General features: G+C 38.4%; 1 protein-coding gene across 1 annotated transcript in view; it reads left to right on the top strand.

Annotated features, from left to right (window-relative positions):
* Window positions 1-2,592: 2,592 nt before the first annotated feature.
* Window positions 2,593-15,576, top strand: part of LOC124166619 — a 198,850-nt gene continuing 185,866 nt past the window's right edge. Inside the window, exon 1 of the mRNA XM_046544228.1 lies at window positions 2,593-3,005. Coding sequence (XP_046400184.1) covers window positions 2,928-3,005 — 78 coding nt within the window. The 5' untranslated portion in view covers window positions 2,593-2,927. The remainder of the gene's footprint in view (window positions 3,006-15,576) is intronic.

Below are 15,576 nucleotides of genomic sequence, written 5' to 3'. Positions count from 1 at the left end.
TATTAAGTCTGATATTTAATACATCAGTGTAGTAGTTGTGACTCCTCGTGATAATAATGTGGTCCAGGCTGTATTCATATCCTCTGATTTCTGGCTGTACCATCTTCCACTTCACCATTTCGATTTGGTGTCTGTGTTTCATATCTTTTCTATTCTCTTCTGTGAATGTATATTTATGTAAGAGAAAAATGAACATTTCTCACGATCATTTTCTGTGATGGCTCTAGGGATGGAAATTCTGTTGCTTAAGCCATTGCTGATAGTGTCTTTCAGACAGTCTGATTACACGGCTGCTAGCAGCCACGTTTGGCTTTTAATGGAATGACAGTTGTAAGTAAGGAAAGGCATAGAAGAAGCAATCGAAAAAGGGAAGACAGTATGACCATCTGATTCCATGAATTATTGATGGAGTGGTCACTTTTATATAATTTGATATTAATTTTCCAATATATATCCTTTACATTTCTTCTTAAAAATCTTTATGTTGTTAGGGTAGGGCTTGAACAGTTCTGCAGGGAGTCTATTCCATTCAGTAATCGTCCTGTTGAGGTGGGTATGAGAATTTATTTACATTAGTCCTTAGTGGCCGGCATTTCATCTTGTATTGGTGATCACTCCTACCAATGTAGCTGGGGTATTCAGTCTTCTTCCATAGTTCCCCCATGCCTTTTCCCCCTTATGTGTGTGGAAGTGTGCAAAGCCTATTTATTTTTCAGGCTTTATGATGGAAATTCAGGCTTTTTGATGGAAATTCTGTTGCTTAAGCCATTGCTGGTAGTGTCTTTCAGACAGTCTGATTAAACGGCTGCTAACAGTCACGTTTGGCTTTTAATGGAATGACAGTTGTAAGTAAGGAAAGGCATGGAAGAAGCAATCGAAAAAGGGAAGGTAGAGTATGACCATCTGATTCCATGAATTATTGGTGTAGTGGTCACTTTTTTGGTTCCTGGATATCTATACACTCAGAAGGGAATCAAGTAATTCAGGCTTTATGGTGATATCCAATCAGCGTAACATCCATAGCCATATGAATTTATGGATAATATTGGGTGCCTCCTTCCTCCTGAATACATGCAAAACAGCACATGAAGATTTAATCTGTGAAAAAATAAATGAATGATAGACTTAATCCAGTTTAAGAAGATGAAATGCAATATCTCTCTACCAAATGTTTGGGTACTGCATGATATCAGGGAAATAAATCTTTGTTTTGGTGAGGAGGAGCTGATGTCCTTCGCCCCCTCCCCAATATTTACTTCTCAGGGGACTATTAGAAATGCTAAACATGTTTGGCACAAAGACAGAAAGTAATTGCAATTCATTGAATGGATTTGGTTTTGGAATTATTATTATTGTTCAAGTTTGCTATTTGCCAGGTGGTAACAGATTATATAAAATAAGGAAAAATATAGTAAATGAAAAATACATCACCAAAATGAAACTAGATAGTGAATATTTAAAATAGTTCGATATTAATTTTCCAATATATATCCTTTACATTTCTTCTTAAAAATCTTTGTTGTTAGGGTAGGGCTTGAACAGTTCTGCAGGGAGTCTATTCCATTCAGTAATCGTCCTGTTGAGGTGGGTATGAGAATTTATTTACATTAGTCCTTAGTGGCCGGCATTTCATCTTGTATTGGTGATCACTCCTACTAATGTAGCTGGGGTATTCAGTCTTCTTCCTTAGTTCCCCCATGCCTTTTCCCCCTTATGTGTGCCGAAGAGTGTGCAAATTAAGCCTATTTATTTTTCTTCTCTGTCCTAATTAAAGTGATGGGAAAGATTGGTTCCAGCAGAAATAAGTCCTAATTCATCCATTCTCTTGGATGCTAAAATAAAAAACCAGAGGAGTTGCTAGGTACCACTTTTCATTAGTTAATCGATATGTTTGTAGTCACTTTGCCATTATATAAGCAAGCTATAAATAGAGCCGTAATACCATATTTGTATCGGTAATGGTAGTGGCGCAGCGAGGGGGGAGGGGTTTGGGGATAAAACCCCCCCCAAAGCTCAGAGAAACTTTTAAGTTTAATCCATTTTACTTCATTTGATTAATATACCTACTTATAGAAAAGTGTACGGATTAATAAAATATCCCTCAGAAAGCCATAAAACTCACCATTTTTAACCATTTATCTTAAAACATTTCTGGGGGAGGGCCCCCACACCTCCCGCTTATCCTGGCGGGTATACCACACACTACAGGTGTAGTTCTGCCTAAAACCCCCCCTATCCTTAATTCCTTGCTGCGTCCCCTGGGTAATTGTGTGATCTATCAAGTTCATGACTTATCAACGAAGTCCCCCGCGGTTGCAAATATCGAAAATAAATGGAAAGCTCTGCGGTAATTGCTGTGCTTCAGGCGTTTTTGGAAGTCTATTAAAATGCGCCCTGAGTGGCGATATAAATTAATCTTCCGGGACCACCTATTTGAAATCCTCCCGTCTTTCAAGTTGAAAGTTCTAGCTGATGGAAATAGTTCTGGAACGGCCGCAAGATGTCGCTGACAACAGCGCCGTTGGTTGAGCGGCCGGTGGTCAGGTGCAGCAGCACGGCGGCGCTCAGGTGCCTCCCCCTCCACATTCCAGTCCCAAACAAGTTGACGTGCAGCCGTGGTAAGGCGAAGACGTCAGGTGGAAGGAGTCGTCAGTGTGAGTTAGCTGCTTATGGCTGTACGCAGCGATGTGCGTGGTCTCCTTTTCATAAGTGCTTGTTATAGTTTGCCGGTGTCACAGCTTGATATCGGGCTGCTCGAAAAATAACCGTGGTTCTGTGGACTTACTTTTAAAAACTGTTTGCGAGTGTTGTTATACTGACAAGGCAGTGATGGTAGCCTTTGTGATAATATAGGGATTTTTTTGTCAAGAAATTGGCATGTGATTGTTATCGTTTTAACTTGCCGTGGTGGATTCTTTGTGTGCAAAATGAGTGATTTGAACGATACCCTTTTGCCTGAACGTGAGGATCGCGGGAAGCAGCCCCTCATGGATCTCATTAACGAGGTAAATGCCAAAACTTAGTCATTCACGAGTGTTTTAAGATGTTCAACTTAGAATTTTAGTCCTACCACTTACAAATCTTCTTTGACGTTGAATAAGTACAGCCGTAGCAGCATATATTTGTGACTGTCCGTCTGTAACTATACCCATGGTTATGGTGATAGATTATTAGGTAGGCGTTTATTAATTACCCTTGTTTACAGGATGCATTTACCCGAGCAGGTATATGAGTTAACGTATTCACCATTAAAATTGGTTTTTATGAGCACTAAAAATTGTACAAATGCTGGAATACATGTCCAGGAAATAGGTGCATTTCGTGCATCCATCCATGCATTTGGCTAGCAACGTACTGGCCCGGGTAAATGCATCTTGTACACACGGATTTGCTCTCAATCATTGTATCAACTGAGTTATTGGCTTATAAGGGAAAATTTCTTTGCAAGAAATATTTTAGGCACTTGAAAATATGAACATTATCGCCACATCCGTCTGTGCAGTGTGGTTTTATGAGCCGGTTTGACCATGCGAAGAACGTAGGAGCTGCATAGTTTGGTTTGATTTATTATATTTTTGGTTGCCACACACGGCAAGAGCTTCGACTTCGAATCGAACATACAAGGAGATCTTGATCGCGAAATTCTCGTCTCATAGCATTGGTCATTCGTTTCGAGTTTCCTTGAAGCTGAATAGGCGTTCCTTGAAGGTCCTCCGTTGTTGTGAAATGCGTTGTGAAGGTTGGGATTCTGTGGTAGACACGGGTCATGAATGAAAGGATGAAATTCTATTTATTCTCTCTACGTAAACGGCGTCTTCGGTGGCAATTACTTTCGCCAAGCGTCGGTTATTGAAGTTTTCTGGGCACTGTTAGCCTGGAATAGCTGATTGCTATCGTGTTGAGGACTACCTTCGTTTATGAACGTGAACACTCGAGTAATAATTATGGTACTTGAAAACTCTAGGAACAAAACGTTGTAAAAAAACATCGAGGAGAAGATATTTGCTTGTCCCCGAAGGAACTCGTCGCTATTTTTTTCCTTTCGAGCCTTTTTTAATTAAATGAATATTGTTGATTTTAATTCCTGATCAGCTCTTAGATATGGTGTATAGAATCACGAACATTCCGTATTTATGTTTACCATTCTTTCGATTTTCTTTACTGCGTTGAGGGGGTTTGGTGTTTGGTCGACGTTGGAGCGAGTTGCCATGGGAACGTGGCTCGATGTTATTGAATCGAGGTGATAAACGCGGCTTGTATAATGCCTCCGTTCTCTGCGCTAGTTCGGCTTTTAACCTTTCGTCAAACGGATTATTGAGTTCTATCATGTCTTACCCTTATAAATCGCCTGCCATTTAATGTCATCGATTAATGTTCACCCAGCACCGGTATTTTTGGTAACGTGTTGCCACTTTAAAAGATCATCTTTTAGTTTTCATGGTATGCCGAGTCAACCATTGTCAAATTTTGCCTGTATCTTTATGAGAAAATCGGATTGGTGTGGTGGATATTGTCACCTTCCCACCAAATGGGTCCGGGTTCAATTCCCAGAGGCGGCATAGTTTTTTCAGGGACTGGCCTATCCCTGCTTGAGTGCTTTGTGGAGGGCACCTCAAGTACAGCACTCCGTCCGTCGATTTGGATTAAGCCGTGGTCCCTTTTCGTTAAGGTCTTTAGGTTAATATTTGGGATTAAAATCTGCATGCAGCAATTAAGGTACTAAATGTACTCCAAGTTTAAATATAAAAGTTATTAATATGTAAATATCTATAACTTTTATATTAAAATATAAAATTTCTTAACATTTGTTTTTTAATTCTGGTCTATTTTTTAAGCGGCTAGGGGAGGGGGGGGGGGAACGTGCCCCCGTTTTTTTAATCATGTGAAGAGCCAATTTTATTTCCGAGGATTCGCTTTCTATGCTAAGTTCATTCATTCTTCATTCTTACGGAATTTGAGGTATCGGCAGTTCCCCTATGAAAAAATTGTATAAACCTGTTTCAAATTTTTATACTTCTTACACATTACCATGGCAATGTATATGAATGTATAAAAATTTGAAACAGGTTTATACAATTTTTTCATAGGGGTTGGCGACCACGAGAAAATTCGTTTGATAAATTCAGTTTATTTTAAGACATAATTATGTTTGATGACGAAAGGGGTCATTGAATTTACCTAAAAAACACAATTTACGCGTTTTGACGCTCGTGTGCTATTGGAGATGGTCTGCTGAAGATTTCAATAACTCATTACTTACAGACATTCGGAATTACGATCCTTCGATTCCAACCACATTCACACTGCCTTTTCAAAAATGAGTTTGTCCTATGCCTTTCCTTCTTCTAGTTTTTAGATTTTTATATTGAAATGTTCCAATTGATAAATTGTTGTTGATTATGTCCATCCATAAAAAAGGAATATATATACATTAAAAAAAGTCAAAAGGAAAATAATCATAACGAAAAAAGTTGCTTCTGGCAACGGAAAAAGTAATATAATTATTTAAGGAATTTAAAAAAGGACAAATTATAATAACTGTTAATAAAAGAATATTCTGTTCTGATTTTTCAATTTTTTCAAGTTTCATCGATTTAGTGTTTAAGTTTCTGCGAGCACAAACAACACACTCACGACACAAACAACGCACTACACTTACAACACAAAAATATGCGCAAAATAATTATTGTTATGGTAAACTGGCTGGTAGTGGTAAACTTTCGACAGTTCACCGGGACGTTTGACACAGGCGCATCATATAAAGTGAGATATGAGGTGTCAAATTGAATTTTTAACGGGGAGTGAGTCACCAATCGGGCGGTAAGTATGCGTCCATTTAATTTTCCGTGTAAATTTGAAAAGTATCTTTGAAATATCCTTCAAACCAACGTCCATTCTCAGAATTGCTTGGTAGTTTTGTGGGATAAAAAAACATTCTTGACGTTGAGGCACCATATATATAAATTTTGCTTCTTTTTTTGTATGTACAGCTTTCGGCTGATCGCTATTATCGTTGTTTTCGATTGTTCGGGAGTTCAATCGTTCGAGTTGAGTGTTGGGCAGGCACGGTCGAGTGTGGGCCTAATTTAATGTAGTCGAGTGTTATTGAACTCTTTCTCCATCCGAAAAGTAACTAGGACCGTTTTAACCAGCGATGGGAAAAATACTGAAAAATGTAATCGGGCTCAATTACAATTGCACTGTCAAATTTGTAATTATTTACTATTACATATTATTCTTTGACAATGTTATCAGTGGGATTGCATTTGATTTTTATTTTTCTCCTTACATTCATGCCGATCAGCGCGCGTGGAATTCAAGTGTTCACTTTTGATTACTGATATGTAACCATTACACTTTCGAAGCTAGCAAAAATGACTAAAGATGTAATCAGATCACTGATTTAACAGACAGTACACATAATAATGTTTTGCTCCATCCTGTAAATTTTATACATTTGTCGTGGGCGCCTATTTTCGTCCGTTCCTTATGATATTTGTTTACGTGTTTTATTTTATTTACATTTTTTACCTTCTCCTGTAGATCCTTAGATGTAAATTAGGATTGGAGTGTATTCTTCTCGGGCATTACTCCGGGTCAGATGGTGCATGTTGACAGACGTTTCTCTATTTTTCTAGCATCCTCACGGCTGAGGTATGATACCTTCTGGACTGAGATCGGTGTAGAATTTTACTCACGGGTGTTGGCTTTGTAAAGTCAATTGAGTCATGAGCACGGACATTATTTTTATTCGTTGTTTTATCAGCATTGAAATTTTGGAATTTGAGATCATGGGCGGGGGCAGGAGGATTGTCTACCCCCCCAACCCCCAAATTTTATGGTAATTTGTACGAAAAAAGTACGAAACCTGTACATTGAAGTAGAATGAAAAAAATCATCTAAATTTTAAGTTCATTTTTGTCTTAGATAGTACTTAAAACGTTGTTTTCAGAGGTTAATTTATATAAAATTGTCAAGAACTCTTACGGGCTATGGAATATCCTCCATTTCACTAGGGGGTATTCACTCTTGTAATATTCGCCGAGGGTGTTTTTTAAACTAGCTGCAATAATAGGGCAATTACAATACCATGGAGTTGGGATTGGACCAGCAGTTGGTCAGGTGGGAAAAGACAAGAGAAGAGTGGTTCCGTAGCGTGACTTAAAGCCCCAGCATGATCTTCCGATCGCGTTGGACGTGACCATAATGAGATGAGCGCAGAAACCGTTACGGAAAAAATACGCTCATTCTACTTTCGCTTCCCCGAGGCAAAAATTGACGGGACCCCTCCTCGCCACGCGAGATTTCGTTCCGTCATTCATTTCACTGTGGAGCTTCCCTCTTAAGTCCTACGTGGTGTTCCTAAGTTAGTTAATTTTTTCATTTTTTTGTATTAATATTGTGTTACCCCTATGGATGTCGACTTTCAAATATATTGGGGGGGGGGGGGGGGGGGGGGGCAAACCGGGGATCTTACCCCGGGAAATGTTATAAGTAGTGAGTTTTAAGTTTTTTAAAAGCATTTTAGAAGAGTCATAAGATCAAAATTAGAACCCTGATAACTCGAATCTCGATATCTGGACACTCCGGGGAAAATCGACAAGCCTGACACATTTTCTCCTCATACCCATAACGAATTTTTGAGGGGGCTCGGGCCCCCTCAGGCCCCATGGAGTCGGCGCCACTGGTTACCCCTGTCTATTGTGAACTGTGTTTATTGATTTATTACCTTATGGATACGATTAATGTTCATTTTGTGTCCGAAGAAGAAATTAATTTTTTTCGTATTGTTGTGTGATTCCATTGTTACCTCTATGTCTATTGTCAACTTACACCTTGTACTCCGGCGTCCTTAAGGAGTTCATAATTAATATATTAATTAATTTATTTAAGGCCTGGCTTAGCGTACAAGATATAATTATAGATTATTTCTTCTTGGTGTATAGGTCTCTTTTCTGTCAATCTTTTTTAATGAAACATGTAAGGCCAACAAGTTATATTGCAAGTGAATTTAGCGGACTAATAGCAATAATACTTATTTGTATATTAACTTTTATTAATCAATGCGTAATTTTGTTCGATTTAATTTTTTTGCCACATTGATTTAGTTATTACTTCTCTCAAAATTATTGTGTACGTGAATATCACCTTTTAAAATCTTTTTTGTAATAGTTAAATTCTTTCCTCACAGCAAGCCAAACCAATACAAATCAGTGAATTAATGAACGCACTGAAATAAACAATAAATTTATTTGAATATTATATTTTTTAAATCAAACCGAATCGATTAACAGTTGAAATACTCAACAGTTTTCCTTATTGTCTCTTCCCCATCACCATGGTGCCTGACCTTCACAACCAACGTTTTTTTCTTGTGTTTTCACTCTTCCCATCCCCTGATGTACACCCTTACCTTCTTCACGGTGTAAATATAGTGGAGCAGAGGGAATACTGTACTTGAAAATTAAATATTCATGCGTAGAGACTATGGTCGCTTGAGAGTAATGAATTTTCAGTTTGGGAATTTTACTATTGTTACATTCTTTGACCATATAAACTACAGGTTTAGTGTTGTTGTAACAACTATAGTTAATATGGTCTAAGGTTTCATGGTGATGCGAATATCAAGTTGTCTCCGAAAAATGCGATGTAAACGGTGGTGTGCAGAAAAGTTCGTAATAATTATAATTATAGGATAAAAATAAAAATTAGCTTTAATACAGCTTCACAGCTGACTTTGACTGTTGGACTGCGCTTCGCAACGACATGAAAGAAAGAAATGCTGCAGTGGGCCGTATATATTTTCTCTCTCGATGAAAGCGAATGTAAGATTCCATTTACGAGTTCCCGTGGTGTTGTTCTCTTAAGCTGTTTTCGCTTCGTTTTACATCAATAGCGAATTTTATTTTGTCAGCTGTGTCCGGACCGGTTTCAGCTGAATTTCCAATAAAAATTTCGTCGGCTTTCGCTCCAATTTCGATGTTATTGCCTTGGAGCCATTTTAATGATTCCCGTCTAAGACATCAAAGGTTATCCTTCCTCTCCTTGAAAAGTTGCTGTCATTAATGAGTCATCGTAATTGCGAGGAATTTTAATTCTTCCTTTAGTCACTAGGGAGGGTTGAGGGAATGAGTCGAATCGGGTTGCCATTAGCCGCTTGTTTCCTCATGGTTCTGTTTTTTGTTGTCCTCAAATACTTAAGTCAATTGTGTGATAATTTGATTCCTGAATTATTTTATTGTTTTTCCTCGAGGACATGTTTATATTTATCCTTGCCATTCGAAGGGGAATTGTTTGACGCACACTTCTGATTTGGAGAAGTTGTGTTAAGATCAATATGTTCGTTTATTAATGTCGACTGTAACACTTGGTAGAGCGTGTCGATCCATGTTACACGGCTGTATTTGTAGCTGACCACAAAAGTCAATGCAATCTTATGAAGAATTATTTCGATGAGTGTATGGTAGTATTCGCGTGAGTTTCATTTTTATTTCTAGGGCTTATAGAGTACGTGTTTTGGATAGCGTGAGAGTTTATATCCGAATGGGATGATGCCGTTAATATGTTACAGAAAGGGAAAATTAGCTATATGAGGACTTTTATACTAATATCCTATTATCATTGGGCACAAAATAACATCTGTTTTGACGATTTTGAGGCTAGAAACTTCTGATGTACAATTAATTTCGCTGTTTTTGATGCAATTTTCATGTCAATTCATGTACTAAAACTTACCGCTACGTTATATCTACTGTTCCGATTGGTATTTTGGGTGATAAGGGTGAAGGAAACTCCATAATAATCATGCTGTACGAATTATTTTCTTGTAACCCGCGTCTTCGTCGGAATGTTGCCCTTTCAATTTCCATTCAGCAATTAATATGAATTTTCGTAATAAACGTGTACTCATTGAATGCTTAAATTATCAGCAAAGAGTCACAGATATCATTAAGGCTTAGCGTATTTTACGAGTTACATTTTTTTGTTCCGTAAAAAGAGGCGTGTACTTGTAAACTAGTAGGTAAAATGTGAGAATCGTTTGAAAAGTGGACACTTTTCTCATTTCAAAAAGTTGTTGATAGTGTTACGAAAATAAAGAGTTGGTGTTTTCCATTTTATTGATCTGTCTCCCACATTTCTAGCTATTTTCGACAAACAATCGTTGATTAACCCTAATCACGTGAATTGATGACGTCACGCTTAGCGCTTCTCAGCTAATTCCCGGCCTCTTATGGTTCGCCGTTGTTTACACTCTGTTGGACGAAGTCTTGGCGGAAGGAGTGGTTCTCTTGGAACTACTAGTAGTTAGTTACTGACGTAGGTACTCCAATGACATCACCAACTCATGATTAGTGGGCGGCAACATCGCGTATTCTTAAATCAACTTTGCGGGAGAATTGGCTGAATAAGGAAGATTATTTTCATCGTAACTCATCTCTCCCTTGCATTTACCATAGAGTAAGTGTACTTACTCTATTCGTACTTAAAAAAAATACTTACTCTATGATATACCTAATTATTTCATTTAATTGCGTTTTCGCATGAGAGTACGCCCCCATTTCAAGCTCTTCGAATTCTCATCAAAGCCTTCTTCTGTATTTCCGAATGATAATGAGGTCCACACTCGGATATATGCTTGGTATTCAAATGAACCGTTTTAGAGGAAATGAGCCGTGAGCAGTTACTCGCGCACAGTCGGCCATGAGTTCTTGAACTTTTTAACAATACCCGTATTTGGCTAAATATCTGTCGACCCCCGGATTTGAGCCATAGTTCTGGAATGCAGAGTAACCCCTTGGATAGTGAATGTTGCGCGGATGCATGAGCAAGTATATAGGTATTTATGACTGAGTTGTTCCGTCTTTAGCCAATTCCCACTGTGATATACTCGCGGAAACGATCCTTGTTCGTGTTGAAGACTTCCTGTTCATGCGGACATGCTCCTAATGGCTCTTGAGACTGTTTTTGAAGTCCATAACGGAATCGCCTTAATGGTCCATCGTTTGACCCTCAAGCACCGTTAAAAGACCTTCCCTCTCTGCGTCGCCATCCTCCTCCTCAATCTAATAGGTTTCCTAACCTCCACTTCTCATATCCTGATGGAAAACCAATCATCCGAGTCTTACGTTGCCGTCGAATCTCCTGGAGAACTATATTTATAAATTGAGCGTTCGGAGCCCGTAAAAATCCATTCGCCAATGACGGCGTTCATAGAAAATTATCTACATCTACGTAACACCCAGCAAGCCGCCTAAAGAGGCGTGTGGTAGGGGGTGTTAGGACACCAGCCGTTTACTTACAGCTAAAAAAAATGAAGTGCTCTAACGAAGTTGGGACTAGCGTTTATTAAAGTCTTTTATGGTTCGGGGGAAAAACGAATTCCCTCTAAGAGTGGATTTACGCGGCTCTCCTAGGTACCATCGCTTTCAATTGAGTTGCCAAAATCGACCACTTTCCAATTCGCACCACCACCCTATACACCAATGTCTTGTTGCTCTATTTAATTGCTGGATTTAGAACTTCCTACATCCCTAAGCACACAAAACTTCAGTAGTGACCATCGGTATAGTGACATCTACATAATTCCCCGAAAGCTGCCTAAAAGGCGTGTGGCAGGGGGTGTGAGGACACCAGCCGTTTACAGCTAAAAAAAATGAAGTGCTCTAACGAAGTTGGGACTAGCGTTTATTAAAGTCCTTCATGGTTCGGTGGAAAAACGAATTCCCATATCTATCCGTTCGGCAAAACATCTCTCTTAATTTATCGCTTCTATCGGACCTGGAAATATAGTGTGGCTCTAATATAATGTTCCCTGTGTCGCTCTTAAAGATATCCATTATCAATTGTTCAAGCAATCTATTATTGCACGGAAAAATTTGAAATTTGCACGAAAAATAGCGTGAGGTTTGGTCGATTTTGAATTAACGGGAGAACTGGCTTGTTATAATAGAAGTCCAGTGTCGTAGTCATTTATTTAAGTGGTTCAATGGCATTTTACGCGCGTTACACTTATCCAAAACGTTAGCCGTGGAAAAAGACGTTTTTGGATGAAAAACTCGTTGATATAATATAAAATCGGAAGCTGTCAACACCCGAAAAGACTTTCGTACGGCTAAGAAAAAACTCAATTTCAATATAATGTGCGCAAATTACAAATGTTTTGGGTGACCGAGACGAGATACGACAAAATTCATATGATCAACACCCTCTAAAAACGTCTGAAAGCCTGAGAGAAAGTGTCAAAAAACTAAATATTCTATTTTTTTCATTTAATCTGTTCATTCCAGTTCGAATAGTAGTTCAAAAATGGCACCAAATCCGATGGCGGCGCTGCGATCATTACAAGTAAGATAACAACAAAACATCACAGCAACAAATTTGATTTTTCAAACAAAAGAAGCAGAAGTATAACAGGGGGTGGGGGGGTAAGAAGAAGGAATTAAAAAGAAAAGATCAGAAAAATTAGGTAGGAAATGTGTGTGTACAAAAATGTATTTTTTTTAATCCCAAATCCTTCATTGCTTGTATCCATACGAATGAAAATGTGTTTATATCAAAGCGTACTGAAGAAATTGATTGGTTTTCTGGAGAAAATTCAATTTAAAATTGATTGGAATAAAGTTGCAAATAAAAGTAGCTTAAGCAAAATAAAAAGAAAAGAGGAAAATAGGAAAAAGGAGGAAAAAAAAGAGAAGAAATATGGGGTAGAAAATTTATTTGTCGTTGATATAACTTAAAATCGGACTCGATATTCTTAAAGCAACGTCTTTTTTAGAAAATAAAACGAATAAAATACATTTTCTATAAGTAAGCCCAACGTAGTCTCTATGTTTTTCCCTGCATATGAAGAAAATAATGTAGAAGCTACTAGGAAATTTATTTAATTTTTGTAGTTCCTTAGAAAAACGTTGTTAGTTCAATAAAAATTATTTTTGTATTGTAGTCTATACACTATACGCTCGTTTTACCATTGAAAGTGGAACTGTTGCTTTTTTATTTAAACATTCCAAAAAGTACGAACAGCCGGCATGCAAATATTATAAGAACTGGCAGAGTGGCCATATAAGTGATCCTTTGGCCTTTTCCGGGGGGACTAAGCCCCCATATCGAGTGAAAGCGAGTTCGTAGTAAAACCTATTTTAATTTTTTTCATTTCTAGAGCTACGGCATAACTTAAAAATTCGAAAATCATGACATTTAGCAATGACAATTATTGTAAAATTGTGCGGTTCCCCAAGGAAGAGTAATTGAACCAAATCTCAAGTGAAATACCAAGTTCTTCAAATTAATTATGATTTAAAGTGCGACTAATAATAAATAATTAATTAGGATGAAACCTGGGACTAACAACTGGGGCCGTATTGCAGAAGCTGATTGAGTTTTCAGAGATGAGCATTCAGAAGTTGAGTCCTTACTTTTCCTTGGTGATTCAGTTCTCAGACTCAAGTTGAATGTATACATTTAAATATAACTATATTGTCATAGGTATGAATACACTCACTTCCGATGCAATGGATATCATCAGCAGTACTCTCGCGGGCTGGTATTACTTAGTAAATGCTGTCGAAAATGAAAAGGAGACTTCGTCGATTTCCACGGATTTATTTCATCCGTACGTCATGTTTCGAACCATAGAGGTCATTATCAAGTACAACAAATTTCAATGGTAAGCAAACATATATACTCATTACTCATACCCCCCTTCAATGAGTGTTTGCTTATATGTATATGTTGGCTTACCATTCCAATTTGTACTTGATAATGACCTCTGTGGTTCGAAACATGACGTACGGATGAAATAAATCAGTGGGAATCAACGAAGTCTCCTTTTCATTTTCGTGTATTAACTTCCACATAGTTGAGACTAATACCATTGAATAAATGCTGTCTTTTCGAAAACTGAAATTCACCTGCGTCAACCTGCAATCAAAGCAGCATGAAATACAAAGAACTTGAAAATTAGAAGGAAATTGTACTCGTGTAGTCGACTCCAGTTGAAACAGTGCATTGGTTGCATAGATTATGTATTCTTTGTAATCATGAAAACTTAGTGAATTTTCACTTATAAAAAATCGTTTTAGCTGTGACAGCTTGGAATGTTGTAACCGTTGAAGCAATTCATTAGGACTTCCAATTGAGTCTTTAGCGCAGTGAAGCATGGCAGATGGCAGCACCGGAGGAATCAAGGTTGGAAACTCTAGAAATGTGGTGTCGCAGAAGAATTTAAGATCGTGGGAGCAATGCGGAAGTTCTGAGAAGAGTATGGAAGAAGAGATATCTTTTGAAAACCTTGGGCAGGACAATTAAAGTGGCGACATCATTGAACGCGGTGGTGTAATGAAGATTAACGTTGAAGGAGAGGAGGAAGTGAATCAGTACAATATTTTCATGTAGCTGAGGAGAAGAAGTGGTTTGAAAATCAATAATCAAATGATACTAGTATAGACATATTGCAATCCGTCACTTTTATTTTTTGAAAACTTTTCCTCGTTCCGGTTTGCTAGGCCGGGTCTGCTTGTGAGCGATTGATACTGTTACGGCAACTCGAGGTTAAGAAAAGTTTGTTTTTGTTGTATGATGTAGTAGGGGTGAAAATATTTTGTGGTGATTGTTTTTCGGGTTTATTCCGCGTTGACTCATATTTTGCGGACGACAGCTTCGGGCGCGTTCCAGCAAATCCCGTCTCCGGGTCGCGAAGACGGGATTTGGTGGAACGCGCCCGAAACTGTCGTCCGCAAAATATGAGTCAACGCGGAATGAACCCGAAAAAAAATCACCAATCAACTCATCGCGGAAGCCTCCGTAATTATTGAAACTATTTTGTGTTGCCGTCCTATATTATCGAATGAGCTCACAATCAGTTATTGACAGGGATGCCGACTTACAAAAAATATTGGGGGGGGGGCAAACCGGGGATCTTGCTCCGGGAAATTTTAAAAGTAGTGAGTTTTAAGTTTTTTAAGCATTTAAGAAGAGTCATATGATCAACATTAGGACCCTGATAACTCAAATCTCGATATCAGGGCACTCCGGGGAAAATCGACAAGCCTGACACATTTTTTCCTCACACCTATAACTAATTTTAGAGGGGGCTCGGACCCCCTCAGGACCCATGGAGACGGCGCCACTGGTTATTTAACTCTGTGTGTAATTTTGTCTCGAGGGAAAGAGGACTCGAAGGGCTAGCGTAAGTGGGATTTGACCACGTTGGAATATGTATAGATGGATTAATATTTCGCTCGTTAACATGCATCCGAATGCCGCTTATCGTCGATATGGGTTAGTCGCTCGAATCGTAGTTGGCCTAGTTAGCGACAATCTCTCTCTCTTGCAGGGCACTTAGTCACTTCCAGAGATAACCTGTTTCTCGGCAGCTATCACGCGTACGAAACCGTTTTTCAAGAAATCGTTCACCCGTAACATTTGACTTGCATTGCAGGGTCGTTGAATCATCAATATTTTACGGGCGATTTGAGAATTCTTATTAGTTTTTCAGTGGTGGGTAATAAGTTTCTGATTGCAATCTTTTCGCTTCATGAATTAATTTCTTCTGTACTTGTGCGTATTGTTAACGGT

Source organism: Ischnura elegans, chromosome 10, assembly GCF_921293095.1.
Source record: "Ischnura elegans chromosome 10, ioIscEleg1.1, whole genome shotgun sequence".
Taxonomy (NCBI): domain Eukaryota; kingdom Metazoa; phylum Arthropoda; class Insecta; order Odonata; family Coenagrionidae; genus Ischnura; species Ischnura elegans.
Note: the sequence above shows the minus strand (reverse complement) of the source record. Positions and strands in the feature narration are given on the sequence as shown.